Source organism: Arachis ipaensis, chromosome B6, assembly GCF_059453495.1.
Source record: "Arachis ipaensis isolate K30076 ecotype BB chromosome B6, ASM5945349v1, whole genome shotgun sequence".
NCBI lineage: Eukaryota > Viridiplantae > Streptophyta > Magnoliopsida > Fabales > Fabaceae > Arachis > Arachis ipaensis.
In genome coordinates this window covers 131,175,636-131,190,905 of record NC_142441.1, presented here as the reverse complement: position 1 = coordinate 131,190,905, position 15,270 = coordinate 131,175,636, and the positions used below count along the sequence as shown (strand labels likewise).

At 35.8% G+C, this 15,270-nt stretch overlaps 1 protein-coding gene across 1 annotated transcript; it reads right to left on the bottom strand.

Annotated features, from left to right (window-relative positions):
• Positions 1–671: 671 nt before the first annotated feature.
• Positions 672–14,995, bottom strand: SUVH4 (histone-lysine N-methyltransferase, H3 lysine-9 specific SUVH4-like protein). The gene is made up of 16 exons (XM_088490206.1): positions 14,803–14,995; positions 14,068–14,680; positions 13,804–13,878; positions 13,197–13,259; positions 12,721–12,775; positions 12,426–12,535; positions 12,151–12,324; positions 10,004–10,129; positions 7,259–7,357; positions 3,391–3,440; positions 3,189–3,277; positions 2,694–2,853; positions 2,506–2,611; positions 2,229–2,411; positions 1,894–2,127; positions 672–1,067 (listed from the first exon to the last, which is right to left on the bottom strand). The coding sequence occupies exons 2-16, from the start codon at positions 14,596–14,598 to the stop codon at positions 954–956; spliced, it is 2,169 nt and encodes a 722-aa protein (XP_088346332.1). The 5' UTR covers positions 14,599–14,680; positions 14,803–14,995; the 3' UTR covers positions 672–953.
• Positions 14,996–15,270: the final 275 nt, after the last annotated feature.

Below are 15,270 nucleotides of genomic sequence, written 5' to 3'. Positions count from 1 at the left end.
CTAGAGTATTCCGGGACCTTCTAGGACATTCTAAAACGTTCCGGAACCATCTAGAGCATTCTCAAACACTCCAGAAAACTATACAAACGCTGTTAAATTTAACCTTCTAAAATTTACCGTGACACAAGGTTAGGTTGGACTAAAGTTAACTACAAGGGATAGGGGCTGAACCTGCCACCGTTTTTGAGTTTGAGTTGTGTCTTCAAGAATGTCGCTATATCTTCTTGGAGGTTCCACAAGAGGTAGTCAACCCAAGTTATGTGCCAACTTCTTTGACCTCTTGGAACCCACTCAACATTTTTATTTCATATTTATCTTAGTCTCATCAGATAACCCACATTTTTCTGCTTGATGATGACCTGATGCTTCCAAAAATATCGAAATGAAGGAAGGAAACAAAAAAGACTTGCATTTGACTTTCACTAGCTTTCATGAATAACAACATTAAGTCATCCAACCGATTTTTCCTAATGAAATCTGCCAGTGTACAGCATTAAGTATGAACACGGAAACCAAAGACCTAAATGCAAATTGCTATAAAATCTCAATTAAGCCCTATCATATCCCTTTACAAGATCAATCTTGAAGGCCGCCATATTTTTCACCAAAGATTGCAGTTGATTTTGAACTTTTGAAGCTTAAATCTTGAGATTTTATGTTCTGAAACTACATTTTACAATCATGAATGTAATTTTCCCTTTGATTCCTATTACTTGTAATATCCAGGCAGTACAATCAGAGCCTCAATGTCATTTACTGGGCCTGGGATTTACATAAAAAAATTTACACTGCCGTTGTCATTTTGCTACAATTTGAATCCGATTTTTCCTAATGAAATCTGGCAGCCCAGGTTTTGGGAGCCAGTTACACAAACATATATGGCATCCACACTAGTTTTTCAAAATATACCAACATACAACATTTTAGCACAACGGAGCATAAGCATACTAGCTTTAGAATAATCGCTTCCTGCAACCTGGAGCTCCACAATAGCATGTCACTTGTTTGACCTTTCCATCGGGACCCAATACACTATCAAGCTCATAACCATAGTCATACGTCAGCTCCTGCAACCAATTGGAGATTAAAAAATATGTCATTAATGGTACCAATTTGAACAGACTAGAATAATTTAAACTGCAGTATTGAATCTCCAACATCCATGTCGTCAAACTGAATGGTTCTGATAAACACAATTTACACATTGAAAAATAAGACATCCTTTTAGATGCTATCTCTGCTGACTATGGCTGGGGTAACTATGGGTAATTATGGTAGTGATGGTCCAAATGCTAGGATGAAGATGCCAAGCCTGGTCACTATTTTCCTTCTCAACTCTTTCACAGCTTCAGTATTCACAGTCCAATAGCATAATTGTTGTCATCTTTAATAACATGGATAAAATCACTCACAATACCCTCACAATACCCTCACAATAAACTTCAGATTATTACCGTTATCTGTTTTAACTACAACCAAAACTGACAACAATCATACTCAAATATGGATATAATTACTCACAATACCCTCATAGTAAACTTCAGATTAATACCATTATCAGTTCTAATAAAAACAATCAACAACTCGTGGTTAACATAGAACTGATTTTATAATAACTATAGTAAAACAATGTTTATGATTAATGTGGAACAGTTTTAGCTTCATACTAAAATAAATGAATGAAACATAAAAGTTAACAATTTTAACAATATAAAGTGTTTATCTAAATTGACCTGATTGTGTACAGTAGGGATATCATAAAATAATATCAGCTATCACCATTGTTATCAAGTTATTAAATAACAAGAAAAGCTACACCAGCATGCGGGCCGAAAAATCTTGGCAGGCGTGTGTTGGAAATAAGTTTGTAAAAATGGAGGAAAATGAATTTACCTGCAGTGGGGGTATGTTGTCAGCAGCAAACAGCACTACCCTTGCAAATTTCAAGTTATGGTGGGTGCTCAAGACACATTGAACAAACAAATTAGGCTCACAACAGTGGTTTATAAACCTGGCAATATTTCCAGTAGGTCCAGCATCGATACAGTATTCTGGTGCACCATCTGAACCATGGTCATCATATTTATCCAAAAGATTTGATGGAAATGTACCACTTTGCGATCGCCTCTGTCAAATTAAAAGTAGGCAAGAAGATAAGATCATAATACAGCTTAAGTGTCTGGAAAGTATAATTACATTAAAAGGTTCCATAGGATTCAATTTCCTACCTCTCTTCCACCAAGACCCTTGATTGTCTGTAAGCAATCTATCTCAAAAATATAATTATTCTCTAATACACTGTCCATATCTTCAGTCCTAGCAAGTATTCCTGTGTACTCACAAACTGGTGCACCAGCTGGTATAAAATCCCATGATCTAACAGCCCACCCTTTCTTTGCAGTACGGAAAACCTATTTGATGATTTGTTGAATGCACATATAAGAAGACCAGTACTTTAACAATTAATCATATCAAAGGATTAAGGAAACTAAAACAATATGCAACCTCCAGACGATATCGAATCCCTTTCTGCGAAGTCCGGTTCACACAAGTCTCATCACAGCCACAGTTGGGACCACATTCAAAGACAACATCTTTAGCTTCAACTAACCTGTCAGTCCAAATCAAAAGAAATAGATTCATATATAACACCAAACATAATTTAATTTGCATTTCACCGGTCTGGTACAAACCTGCCACCATTTTGAGCTACGTAGGGAAATTCAGAGCCATTACGCAATGCACATTCACATGTCGTAGAATCAATGCAGACACCCTTGCACTTGCATCCAGTGGCAGCCTTGGGAAACTTCACATTTTTTGCAACCTTAACAGAGTTGCAATACGTAAAACCTAGAGTATAAAAAAGTCAATTAAATTGTCATGAAGCAAAACCGAGCACTGAAAATGCTTATTTGCAGTCTGCAATGATGAATACTTGATAGAATTTTAGATAATTAACATATAAATTAGTTTCAGAGCATACTAAAATAAGATAAGAGGCAAGAAATTTTCAACAATATATACAGTTATACTTAAATACAAATAGGCATGACTAAAATTTCAAAGCAGAAGAATCATCCGATTGTGTCTGCCAAAATATATTCTCAACGTAAAATAAAGCAAAGAAAAAAATGTGTATAAGCATCAATTTGATAACCAAAAAATAAAAATTGATCTCGACTTGCCCGTTGGTGCAACAGGGGGATCATCAACCAAATTTGTAGCAGGAATTGGAATATTTTCTTGACCTCCAGTTATATCCTCACATACCAACCTAAGCAATGTATAAGTTGTTATATTATAAACAAGAATTCCATAACAAATCCCTTGCAAAATTGAAATAAAAAAGGCACAAAAAATATGTACTCAGTTTTCTCCTTAAATTACCCTCGTATTTCTGCAGTAGACTGTGGTACACGTCCACGAGTGAAATAAACCTAACATTGCACAGAAAAATATTGCTAAGGAGATATATTGTTAAGGAGATATATCCATTGCTAACATATTGCACAGAAAAAATGTACTCAGTTAAATACCAATGCTAAGGAGTTTACTAACATTGCACAGAAAAATATGTAGGCAGTTTAACTCTAAGGAGATAAATGTCAATACCAATCTATCCATTGCTAAGGAGTTTACTAAATACCTTCAGAAGGTCAACTTCCATGACGCACCAATAGAAACTTCCTGAAGAGCTAAGTAAAACAATCAAAATCAAGTACCTCAGTCCATACTGCAAATAGCCTGGTAAATTTACCATACTTTAAAAGGTGACCTTTTTCATTAATGTGTCTATAAAGGTGACTTATTTCATCAGGGTATAAAGAGAGCCAATCAAAGCTTCTAGCAAATATCTAGAGTGGTTATCCTCCAAATTCAGCCTTCCCCTTTTCCAATTTTCGTTAATTAAACTTTTCCTCATTCTCCGGATTGAACCTCAAGAAAAGGTTTAGAATATCAAACGCCAACCATGGCCCACTTGAGCTTGTTCTTTGTCTCTAAGAGTCTAACTAAATTTTCTCTTTAGGTGTTCGTGTCGCACTCAATTGGTCTTACCTCTGAATTATTACTATTCACTTCTTATTGCTGTTCCATATTCCAAAGGAGTGTCAAACACCATTGAAAGGATTGAGGGAATTTCTTTCGTGTGGAGCTTGGGATGCGGCGTTGGATCACGTGGAAAATTGGAAATTTTGTTGTCCTAAGATTGACGGTGGCATGGGTCATTGTCGGTAACGATATTACTTTGGTGGCAAAATGACTACAGTATGTTCCCGTAAAAATGCAATGTCTTTGGTATCAAGTTATCAAGAGCAAATATGGTACGAACAAGAGTAGGTAATGCTAATGTTGATACCCATTCTAGTCAATGGAAATTCATTTCACAAGGTTACACTACTTTTAGAAAGTTCTTTGCTTTATGGTAGGAGTCTAATTTTTAGACCATTTGATAGGAGAAACGTCTTGAAGCCTAGCCTTTCCTCGTCTCAATCATCTATCTTTATTGCATAATTCTCCTATTCAGTCCGTTTGCATTACACACGGTTTCTCTTTCCCTTGAGACATTCATTTCTTTCGTAACCTTAATGATAGGGAATGCTTTGAACCTTTGCCTCACTTACATCTCCTTGATATTTTTGTCCTCTAACCCTGACAAAAAGGCATGGTATCTTGACTCCTCTGATACCTTTAGTTGTAAATTCTTCTTCAAATTTCTTATGCATTCCTCAACACTCGTTTACATCTGGACAAACCCATTTGGAAGTTCAAACCTCCTCTAAAGTCAAATCTTTTATATGGACAATTCTGCTCAAGTGTTTGGGGTGGCGCTAGAAAGAGAGCCTAAGATTGAAAAACAAAGACTAGGAGACAAAGACCAAATTAAGTCTCTGCACTATGTTTGGTGTAAAGTGTATAAAATTGAATTATCTCTCAATATCCTTTTTTATTTAAGATAAATACAGAAACTGAAACAAACAAAATTAGTTAAATATCCCTTTTCCCTCTTCTTTCCTTTTTCCCATTCCCCAAGTTGCATCAACATCTCCTACACGGGAAAGGGTAGATGGCCTTGTAAATACTAACAGCTAAAACATCAATAAGCCTCTTGGTGATGCAACTCCCAAAACAGAAGCTGAACATTTTGGTTTATAGGTATGGAGCTACTTATTGATGCTTGCTGTCTTTCCATCTTCAATACTATCATGAGTATTTAAACTTCATCTAACATAATTAGGTAAAGTATTATTTCAAATAGAAAATAAAAAAATAATTTCTTTCTCTTGCTTCTATTTTTGATGACATGGTATATTGAATTTGCTTACAAATTCTTTTAGCATGAGCTTGAAAATTATAAGCAAGGACTTGTTCCACCCTTAATCCAATAGTTGCCACAATTTATTTTATCCTAATTTTCTAACTTTTAAGAGCTTCAAATGTTATTGCTGGATTAGAGTCAACTTGTTTCTTTGTGTAACCTATATTGATCTTGAAGAATTAAAAGAGCTAGGTTCTGGAACCTTTGGAATTGTTTATCTTGGAAAGTGGAGGGGAACTGAGGTTACAATTAAGAGGAATAAAAAAAGTAGTTGCATCTCCAATAGATTATCCAAGCAAAGAACGGATGGTAAGAGGATCTCTTCTCTGACTTGTCTTCCATGGCTAGGTCTGACCAACGTCTTGTCTCTCTTCACTGCCTTTGTCTCTATTAATTTTGTCTATCACGGCTACGGTATTGGTGGTGGCGGTGGTGGAGATGGAGGTTGCAAGAAAGGGAGGCATGGTTTGCGAGGAAAAGGAAAGGTGGGGTTATACTTGGAATTTGAAAAGTTGGATCAGGGTAATTTTAGAAATAAACATTATTAAAGTTTCAGTCTCCGTCGCCAAAAATTTGTCCCATGTGTCCTCACTTTCTAGAGGAACTGAAGGGAGTGAAATTTTGTCCCGGGACTAAAATTTTAACTCCAGACTCTGACTACCAAACAAAGTAATGAGTCTTAGTCCTCCAATCCCACTCCCAGTACCTCAAAACAAACGCTACCTAACAGAATTAATACTAATGAATTGTTGCAAGTTCAACAGCCACATAAGGATATCTACTTTGATGTGTTTGTTACACAAACGAGTAGCTTGGTGCACAAGCATCCCCATTAATGCAAGGTCCAAAGAAGGGCTGCATCAAAAAGGTGAAATGTATGCAACCTAACCTGAAATTACATCATTGCCCATTGGGTGTTCCCACAGCTTGAACCCGACATTGAGATCACTCAGAGACAACTCAACTCCTGATGTGTTTGTTATGTGTGGGGGAAATTCAAAGTCAAATTCACATCAATTTTTGCATTTCCCAAAAGCTGTATTCTTATAGAACAATTTGTTTAGCATAGCTGATGCATGTTGAGTGTGCCCTGGAGCCATAGAACAATTTCTTGTGTCTATTTTTTTAGGGTGTGGTAGAGAAAAGTGGCAAAATTTGTGTCAATCTGAAAATTTTGCCATAATTTGGACTTATTTGGTTGGAGTGAAATGCACGCACCTTCAATGGAAAAATTTTTACAAACATGATGTATGGGATAGAATTAGACGCCTAGTTTCTGGTTGGTGTAAAGATCATGATATTTAAAGGGGAAAGCAAGTAGAAAGATTGGAAAGCTATGCTTTATAGATAAATCTTGTGTTTTTTGCTTTTGCTTTGGTATAGGGGAAACCTTATCTCCCAGATTGTATAATCCTTCTCATCTTACTGAAATTATATATATAGCACACACAAAAAAAAAGTACACTAGAATTACAATTTACAACTAAAAAGATTGGGTCGTGACAATACTCTGCAAAAGGTATTCAAGCTACTAAAAAAGGAAAATAAACTAACTTGACTTTGGTGAAAATGAAATGAATAATGCACATGATATACATCAGCCGCAGAAAATTGCTAACTTGACTTTTAGCATTTTCTTTGCATGGAACATTGCAGGAAATAGTTGATCATGAAACCTCCAAGATGACAAGTTAGATATATTTTGCTAGTTGCTACACATTTTCAAGTTAGTTGCAAGTTGCACTAGATTATTAAATGATTAACTAAATGTCAATCTTCATAATGTATTTTAATGAATAGATTATGCTCATACAACACTATAAAAGATTCCGCAACCTACTTTATGTTTAATTGGCAGCATGCTCACAAAAACCACATCTTCAACCAAACCAAGAGATGTATCAAGTATCATGGCAAATGAGCAGAAAATAGTAGAACCTGATTTGTGGTCATTAATGGCTGCCCTTCAATTCTCTTAAGTTGAAATTTGTAGACTGTAAATCCAGATATTCCCTTCTCTGCCCAATACTTGATCACCTGACACAACAGGGCAGAAATTTTAAATTTCACCTATAAAATAGAATGCTAATTGATCTCCATCTTTCATGTCTCACTAGTTAAAATAATCAATTAATAGGCATATGTAAATGCCATTTAATTTAATACAATCATAAAAGTAAAGCATACAAGACATAAATTAGAAACTTTGAAATATGGCAAATATCAGAAGAATTTTAAAAAGGATGCACTCCTCTTGAAACTAAAGTTGCTTACAGATTAACTTAAAAATAAATTATGTAAAGAAAACAATTTTAAGAGATTTTCTTGGTAGGTTACTATTTAAATCTTATAGTATATAATTTATTTATCCAGTTGTTATATGGATCTTTCCTAAAGTATGGGCAATACAACAAATCATGTATATTATATGCACCTTATGATTTTACTCAATCTCAAATATAGTCTCTTTCCAACATGGCAAACCTGATTGGAACTAAAGTTTGTAGGTTCAAAGACCATATAAAGCTATCTCCCCTGATATGCATGTTAGGAGTGGGGCAAAATAAAAATCAAATCCAAATCAACTCTTACATTGTCATTTGTTTGTGTTTCTATTTAAAACCTCTTCTTGTATATTTTGAAGAATGTTAGGCCTGTCCTACAACCATGGTTAACTTCATCCTCTTGACTAGGTGTGATTATTTTTTGAAGTAGGAAACAGGAAAATTCATTCTGGCACTATATAACATACACTGTTTGAACTATTTGGTTGATGCACATTGCACACACCTTCAATGGCAAATTTTCTAACAACCAAGTTTTATTGGATAGGACTAGGCATCTAACATCTACTTTGGATAAAGCTCATGATCATTATAAAGGACTTGACCATTAAAATTTGTTAAGAAATCAGAAAGCTACGATTTATAAATTACTCTGTTAGTTGCCTTTTGCTCCCGTATAACAAAAACTCACCTCCTTCCTATACATTATTCTCTCCATCTTAACAAAATTATTCGTTTATAAAAAATAAAGGAATTTTTTGTGGTAAGTGGTAAGATGTGAAATTTAACTGCTTTTCGAAATTTCATTGATGTGTGCGGACTCATAAAATATATGAAACTGGTGCCCCCTAGATGTCCAATTATAGTTAAGTATATGGTTTTAAAAAATCATTTAAAACAACTTGATTTTGGATAAACCAAATTGATTCTACCCTTATTAACACTTACAATTAGTAGTGGGGGGAAAAACCCTAATACCATGTTTTTTGGAACTTACATTCACAATTTGAAAACGTCAGACATAAGTCAAAACACATTAGGATTGATGAATCAAGCAAGTGAAAAGATCAACAAAGCTTCTTGCCACAAAAACATTTCTAACAGTCAAAATGCACAAGATATCTACTATGCCAGAAAAAAAAAGCAAAGTATATATTTTGTTCCAAAGGTTTTCAGCATTTTTAAAATTTCCCTTAACATTTAATTTGATTCAATTTTATCCTTACCGTCATTTTTTCGACAGTTAACTCTGATCTAATATTTTCTTTTCCAATTTTACCTTCTTAAATCTAATCCTAAACCATAATCCCAATTCCCCCAAGACAGAACCATTCAACCTCCATAGCTCGACCTTCCATCCTCACCAACTGTTGCACCCTTCACCTCACCTCACCATTGCCATCGCAGCTGCTTCAACTCACTAGTCAACACTGCCATCACAACACCACCACCACCCGCACTCATCACTGCACCCATCATCATCGTCGTCTTCATCAACACCCCTCCCCACCCATCATCAGCGCCTCCTTCACTCTCGCTCACTGCCGCCTCTCCTCCCCAACCCAACAACTACCACCACTCATGCCTCACAACCTGACCCCACAAATACAACCACAACAACATTTATATCACCACCATCTCTCCCACCACCACCAACAGCAACAACATAACAGAACCAGAATCAAAATCAGTGACAAAAAATAAGAGATCAAAGACAGACTCCAAGCAGGGCAAAGATAAAGAGGGATAGAGAAAGCGGCAAATGGCGGCAAAGCAAACGCAGAGGCGAACATTGCTGGAGAAGACAAAGACACGAAAGTTGCAGCAGAGTCTAACTTTGTCGGAGGCAGTAGAGTCAAACAGAGGCAGAAGGCCAGAAGCTAGGTGAACAGTGTATGCAGAGGCAAATGACAGAGGTAGAAGCATTGGGAAGCTCGCCGTCATTTGTGCGACGGTGACAGAGGGGAGGAGAGGAAGTGATATGTTTATAGATATTTTAGTTCCTGAAATTTTAATAACATATAAGAGACTTGATCGTGGACGGTGCCTAATGGATAAGACTTTGTTGTTGTTGTTGTTGTTGTAGTTGTTTAAGGGATTTGATTATAAGAATTTTAAACTAAATGGAATTCAGTTGAAAAATATCTGTAAAATGTAAGAATTAAAATACCAATCATTATGTTTTAATTATAAGAACCTAATTGAACTTGAAATTCTTGCTAAATCTCAGGACAAACAAAGTTCGAGTGAAATTATACACCATTATATGTAATTAAACTTCTTAATATTTAAAGATGAGGTCATGAGGAACCAATATAATAGGCATGCTACATAAATGTTCACCAAAATAGTGACAAATTCTTACTCAAACAAATTAGTGAGATTCTTTAAGAGTTACCTTGTACAAGCCATCATATGTATAGATTTTAGTAGCACCATTTGAAGATTTACCGTTTGAAGATTTACCATTTGAAGATTTATGACCACGGATCACTCTAACAGGCACATCTTGCTCTATACAATTCTACAATGAAATACAAAAAAAAATGTCAACTTCGCATGAAAAGAACAATATAAACAAGAACAATGCAAATGATAACACACCACATACCACTCAACACACACACACAAAAGCAACCTAATGCATGAAGCTTCAACTTAGTGGGATTACACAAAGAGGATATCATCTATCCCCATATCCAATTTACCCATTGTGGTTGGAGGCTTTGCAATACTATTGGACGATAACTACGATGAACCCATCTTCGGGAGAAAAGAGCACCTTACCTCACAAGTTAAGGGGTATGTTCAATTATGAACTTTAGTCTTCATTTTCGAAAAAACAAACTCCTATACCTTCCCAGATGTGCAATTCAACCCACCTATTATTTTTACGACTAAATGATAAGGAAACTAGATTGCATTTAATATAATTTACATATCAGGGTGCACATGATTTAAATGAATTGTTAGGAAGTCCAAAGCATCAATTAATACCATTCTTTAAATTCAAAGGCAGAAGTGCACATAGCTTATAAGTCAACGGCTGAAGTGGCTTCTTCCCTTGAACTTCTACTAACATTCAGAATTCAAAATAGGGGAGGGGAGGGGGGGAAGAAATATGCAATATTGTTTAACTACCGGTCCCACCTAATGAGATTAGGATAGTTAAACCATGTGATTGTGGTATGGTATTGTTTTTGTTTTTCACCCTTGTTCTAAAATAAGGGCTCCCTTGCATCGCTAAAATTTTATAGTGTATTATACACAAGCATTGTTGCTTATACTAAAAGGCAGACTAGTGCAAAGCACCCTACATTATGCAGGGTCCGTGGAAAGGTCACACCCAAATCTAAAGGGTCTATACATGTAGCCACACCTGATACAAGCATCAATGATTGATTCCACAACTTGAACCTATGACCTTGAAAAAACTCAACTCTTGTTCCAAAGTTTCCTTCCAAAGTAGTCATAATGGAATGGACAAAAATAAAGAACAAAGTCATGAGGGAGAAATTTAGAGTAGAACCTATGGTTGAAAAGATGGTGGAATTTCACCTTTGATGATTGAGTTTGGAAAGTTTTGGAGAATAACAACAGAGCATCTAATCAAGAGGAGGATGGATGAGTTGGAACTTGGAATGGGTTGAGTTCAGACATGATTCATGATAAGGTGCATAAACGTTATTGAACCATGTAACCAATCCCACTTAGTAAAATAAGGCTTTGTAGTTGTTTCTATACAAATGCAATGAGCTTTCAATTTTCTAACTTCCCATTTATTTCCCAATAATGATAGACGAACAATTAAAAGAGTATAGTTAGGTAGCATTTGTTTGCAGAGATTGGGACTGTGGGACTGGAACTCAATATTGTGTTTGCTAGTCAAAGATTGAAACTAAAATTTCAATCTTGGGACATAAAATTTTAGTCCCTTCATTACTTCCAAAAAATAAGGACACAGGAAACTGAAACTTTTTTGAATAAACACTAAAACTTTAATAACATTTCTTCTCAAAAATACCCCAATTAACCTTTAAAATTCCAAATCTACCTTTAATTACCATATTTATCTTAAATTAAATATAATACTAAGACATAACTCAGTCTAGTAAATTTTACACCAAACACTACAGAAAATTAATTTAGTCTCTGTCTCTCAGTCTCAATCTTCTTTCCAAACGCAGCCTTATAGACACGGAGAAAAAGGTATCCGTGTGGGACATCCTTATCTGTTGGAGCTGTTTTTTTTTTATTTATTTATATTTTACTGTAGTGCTGGTTGATGTTTCCTTCAATTCCTTTCTTTTTTAGGGTAAAGGAGTAATTTCATTAAGTCGAGTAGGATAAAACCAACTGGGGATAAGAGTTCCCCTATACAAAAGCAAAGCAAACAAAACATTTATACAAGGTATAGCCTTCCATACCCTTCCTCTAACAAAGCCAAATAAAATAAATAAAATAATCAAATCAACCACATAGAAGAAACAAGAAATTACCATGGGTTAAATGTTCCAAGAGATTTTAAAAAAAAAAAAAGCACACCTTGAGTGCTAAGTTACCCCGCTCCAACTTTTGGTCTTTGATTTGGCGCTTATCACCTGTCAAGTTATGCCCACCTTGACCAGTATACACAACATCATCAGCATTATCAACATCATCTTCATACTGGCCCGACAAAACAATGGCCACGGCAATAGGGTATTCATAAATGCTGTTCTGTGGCAACCAAGAGGTGAAAACAAAACAAAACATAAGGTGTGTGTAACCTTCATATTCTACACACAAACAAAGAGAACAGCACAATGAAAATAAAGTACCACTTTGTCATAGGATTTGCCCATATAATCAATGCCATTTAACCAATGACTATGAAAACCAACAGCAACCATTTCACCTCGAGAAAAGAACTGATGTCCAGCTTCAATACCTGACATTAATAGAAAAGTTCAACCCATATCAAAATAAGGAAGTAATCACAATAGGAAATTATGATAATCAATGGCTTATAAGAAATAACTCCTGCCTGGTTTGATACATAGAAAATAAAAAATAACACTGTTATTATGGTAAATGACAAAAGACATGAAAACACAAGAAGACAAAGCCACAAACCTGGAAGGTCACCAATTCTTTTCTCAGGGTACAAAATCTCATTATTCGTCATCATCTGCCAAAAATCCCAATTTTCAAGGTAATGTCAAAAAATAAGATGTAGGATTGCACAGTAAAATGTAATCAATATCGTTTAATCATAACCAAGCATCGCTCCAACTTAGTAATAAAACCCAACATGATAAATCACTTGGAGAAAGGAAACAACTTTTGGCATCTATAATGCAGAAAGGGGGAAGAGGCACTAGAAATAAAAGAACTGGAACCATATAAGGCAACAATTTAAATAAAATGAAAAAACAAGAAACACAACTACTACAAACAAGAGACGTATAAAAGCTAACTCTAATGCCATGTTATTGATGAAATTAGGAAGGCATAATCTTATACTAGATCATCATGTTTCAATATAATGTCATTATACTTATAATTAAGATGTCAATAAAAAACAATCAAGTCACTGAATTCTGACTTACCATGGATAGTGCCTTTAGATCAGGTCGTTGATGAGTTTTCTTAACTTCAAGTGGTCCCCCTTTCTATACAGATAAACATGTCAAATTTATCACAATAAAAGAATTCAGTAAAGCATTCAGATTTAATTAAGTATACCAGGAATAGGACAATGATAAAGTAAACCCTCAAATTGATCCATGGAATTCTGATGTTTAAAAAATTACCATTCTCATTTTAGTGAGCGACACTTTATTTTGGTCAAATAAGTTTATTCCTGTTAGAAAAATCAGTCACTAGTATCATATTCAAATTATTCTCTAACATATTGAATTTAACTTAGAAAAATGCTAGGGGACCATCAGAAATTATTGTTTTTTTGCCATCACTTAGTCATCAACTCAATCCCTTTAGTCTAGTAATTCAACAACATATTTTATCCCATACTTTTAAACATTGATGGCTAATTAATGGCCAAAAACAATAAATTCTACTATCCCTCTAGCATTCCTCTTTAACTTAAAGGACTATTGTTATCATTGTTTGCAAACAACCTATGTCCGCCATGAAACCAGGGACTCAGATAGATAAGAGAATCCACAAGTAACAAGTGATTAACGAGAGTCCAACCTTCGATTTTGAAGACTTTGACTTCTTAGCAGCTTCAGATTCAGCCTTCGCTTTCCCACACCTCTTCTCTTCCTCCTGTAAATACCAAACAGATGCTCAAACAAGAGCTATTACCACTGACTATTCCTCTAACAAACTAAAATGAAAGCAGCTACAAGCAAATTATAATATTTCTACCGGAATTCACCATTTCCCACACAAATGCAAACAACAGAGAAGCAACAAAATCAGCAGCAGCAAAAATTCAGAACCAATAGAACTAACCTGAACAAAATGAAGGTAATGCTTGTTGTAGACCCTAATAGTCTCCTTCACCCTTAAGGCAGCTCCTTTATTTTCAGCAGAATTAGCCACAGCATTCTCAGAATCCCCTACTCCATTTTGATCCTGCATAAACGGCCGCCTCTTCGGCTTCTTCGCCGAGGAAGGAGCAACACCTCCCTCTCCCTCGCCAACACCCTCCTCGTTTCCGCTGTCATTGTTCCCCTTCTTTGGGGAAGCACCACCAACAACAACCTCTCCCTCTCCCAAGTACTCCCCATTCCTCACGCGCTTCTTGCTCCACTTCTTCGCCACTTTCACACGTTTCTCCTCTTTTTCTTTCTCTTCTTCTACTACCACCGCTCCACGGCGAGCTTGAAGCTCCTCCTCTGCCTTCTGCTTCGCCGCTTGGATTCTCGCACTGGCTCTGCGCTGCACCGACATGTCCTTCGCCACGTTCTTCTTCTCTCCCGTTTCGTCACTGTTCCTCGCCGGCATTTCAAAATCAGAGCTCTTTTCCGTCTTCGGAACCATCGAATATTGAGAATCAACGCCGCCGAGCACGATTGAGTTCTGAATAAGCGCAACTGCACCTTCAACCTGCAAGCATGCAAATCTGCAAGACAGAAATGAAAACGAGAAAAACTAAAATCAATACCGAAATGCAAGAAACTCAGAGCAGTGATCGAGAAGATAAACACCGAAACCATTGAAGATTTTACGAAATGAGCGAAAAACCTCGAAGTGTAGCTTGGATTAGAAGCTCCTAGGGTTTGGGGAGAAGGAAAGAGAGAATGCAGAGAGAGTGCTGTGAAGAGAGAGAGAAAACGAGAAGACGCAATGTTTCGTCCCGTGTTTTTAATAATAGGCTCCACTGTCCGAGAACTAGAGTGGACTGTGGACTCTTGAAATTCTTTTTGAAATTAATTTTATTTGTTTTTTTTTTTTTCTTTTGCTTATTTTTCTTTTGGATTCCCGCTTCGGACTTTGATTTCCCTCCTCGTAAGCGCACACGAATGGCAACGCGTGTTTGCAATATAGGATTCGGAAATAATAAGACAAAATGATTCAATATTTATTATTGTTATTGTTATATTTTTTGTTATTACAATATTACTTATTACTTTTTTTTTTTACCAAAAATAGGAGATTCAAATTCGCAACCTCTTAGAGCCCGTTTGGAAAGTAGCAGAAGCTACTTTTTTT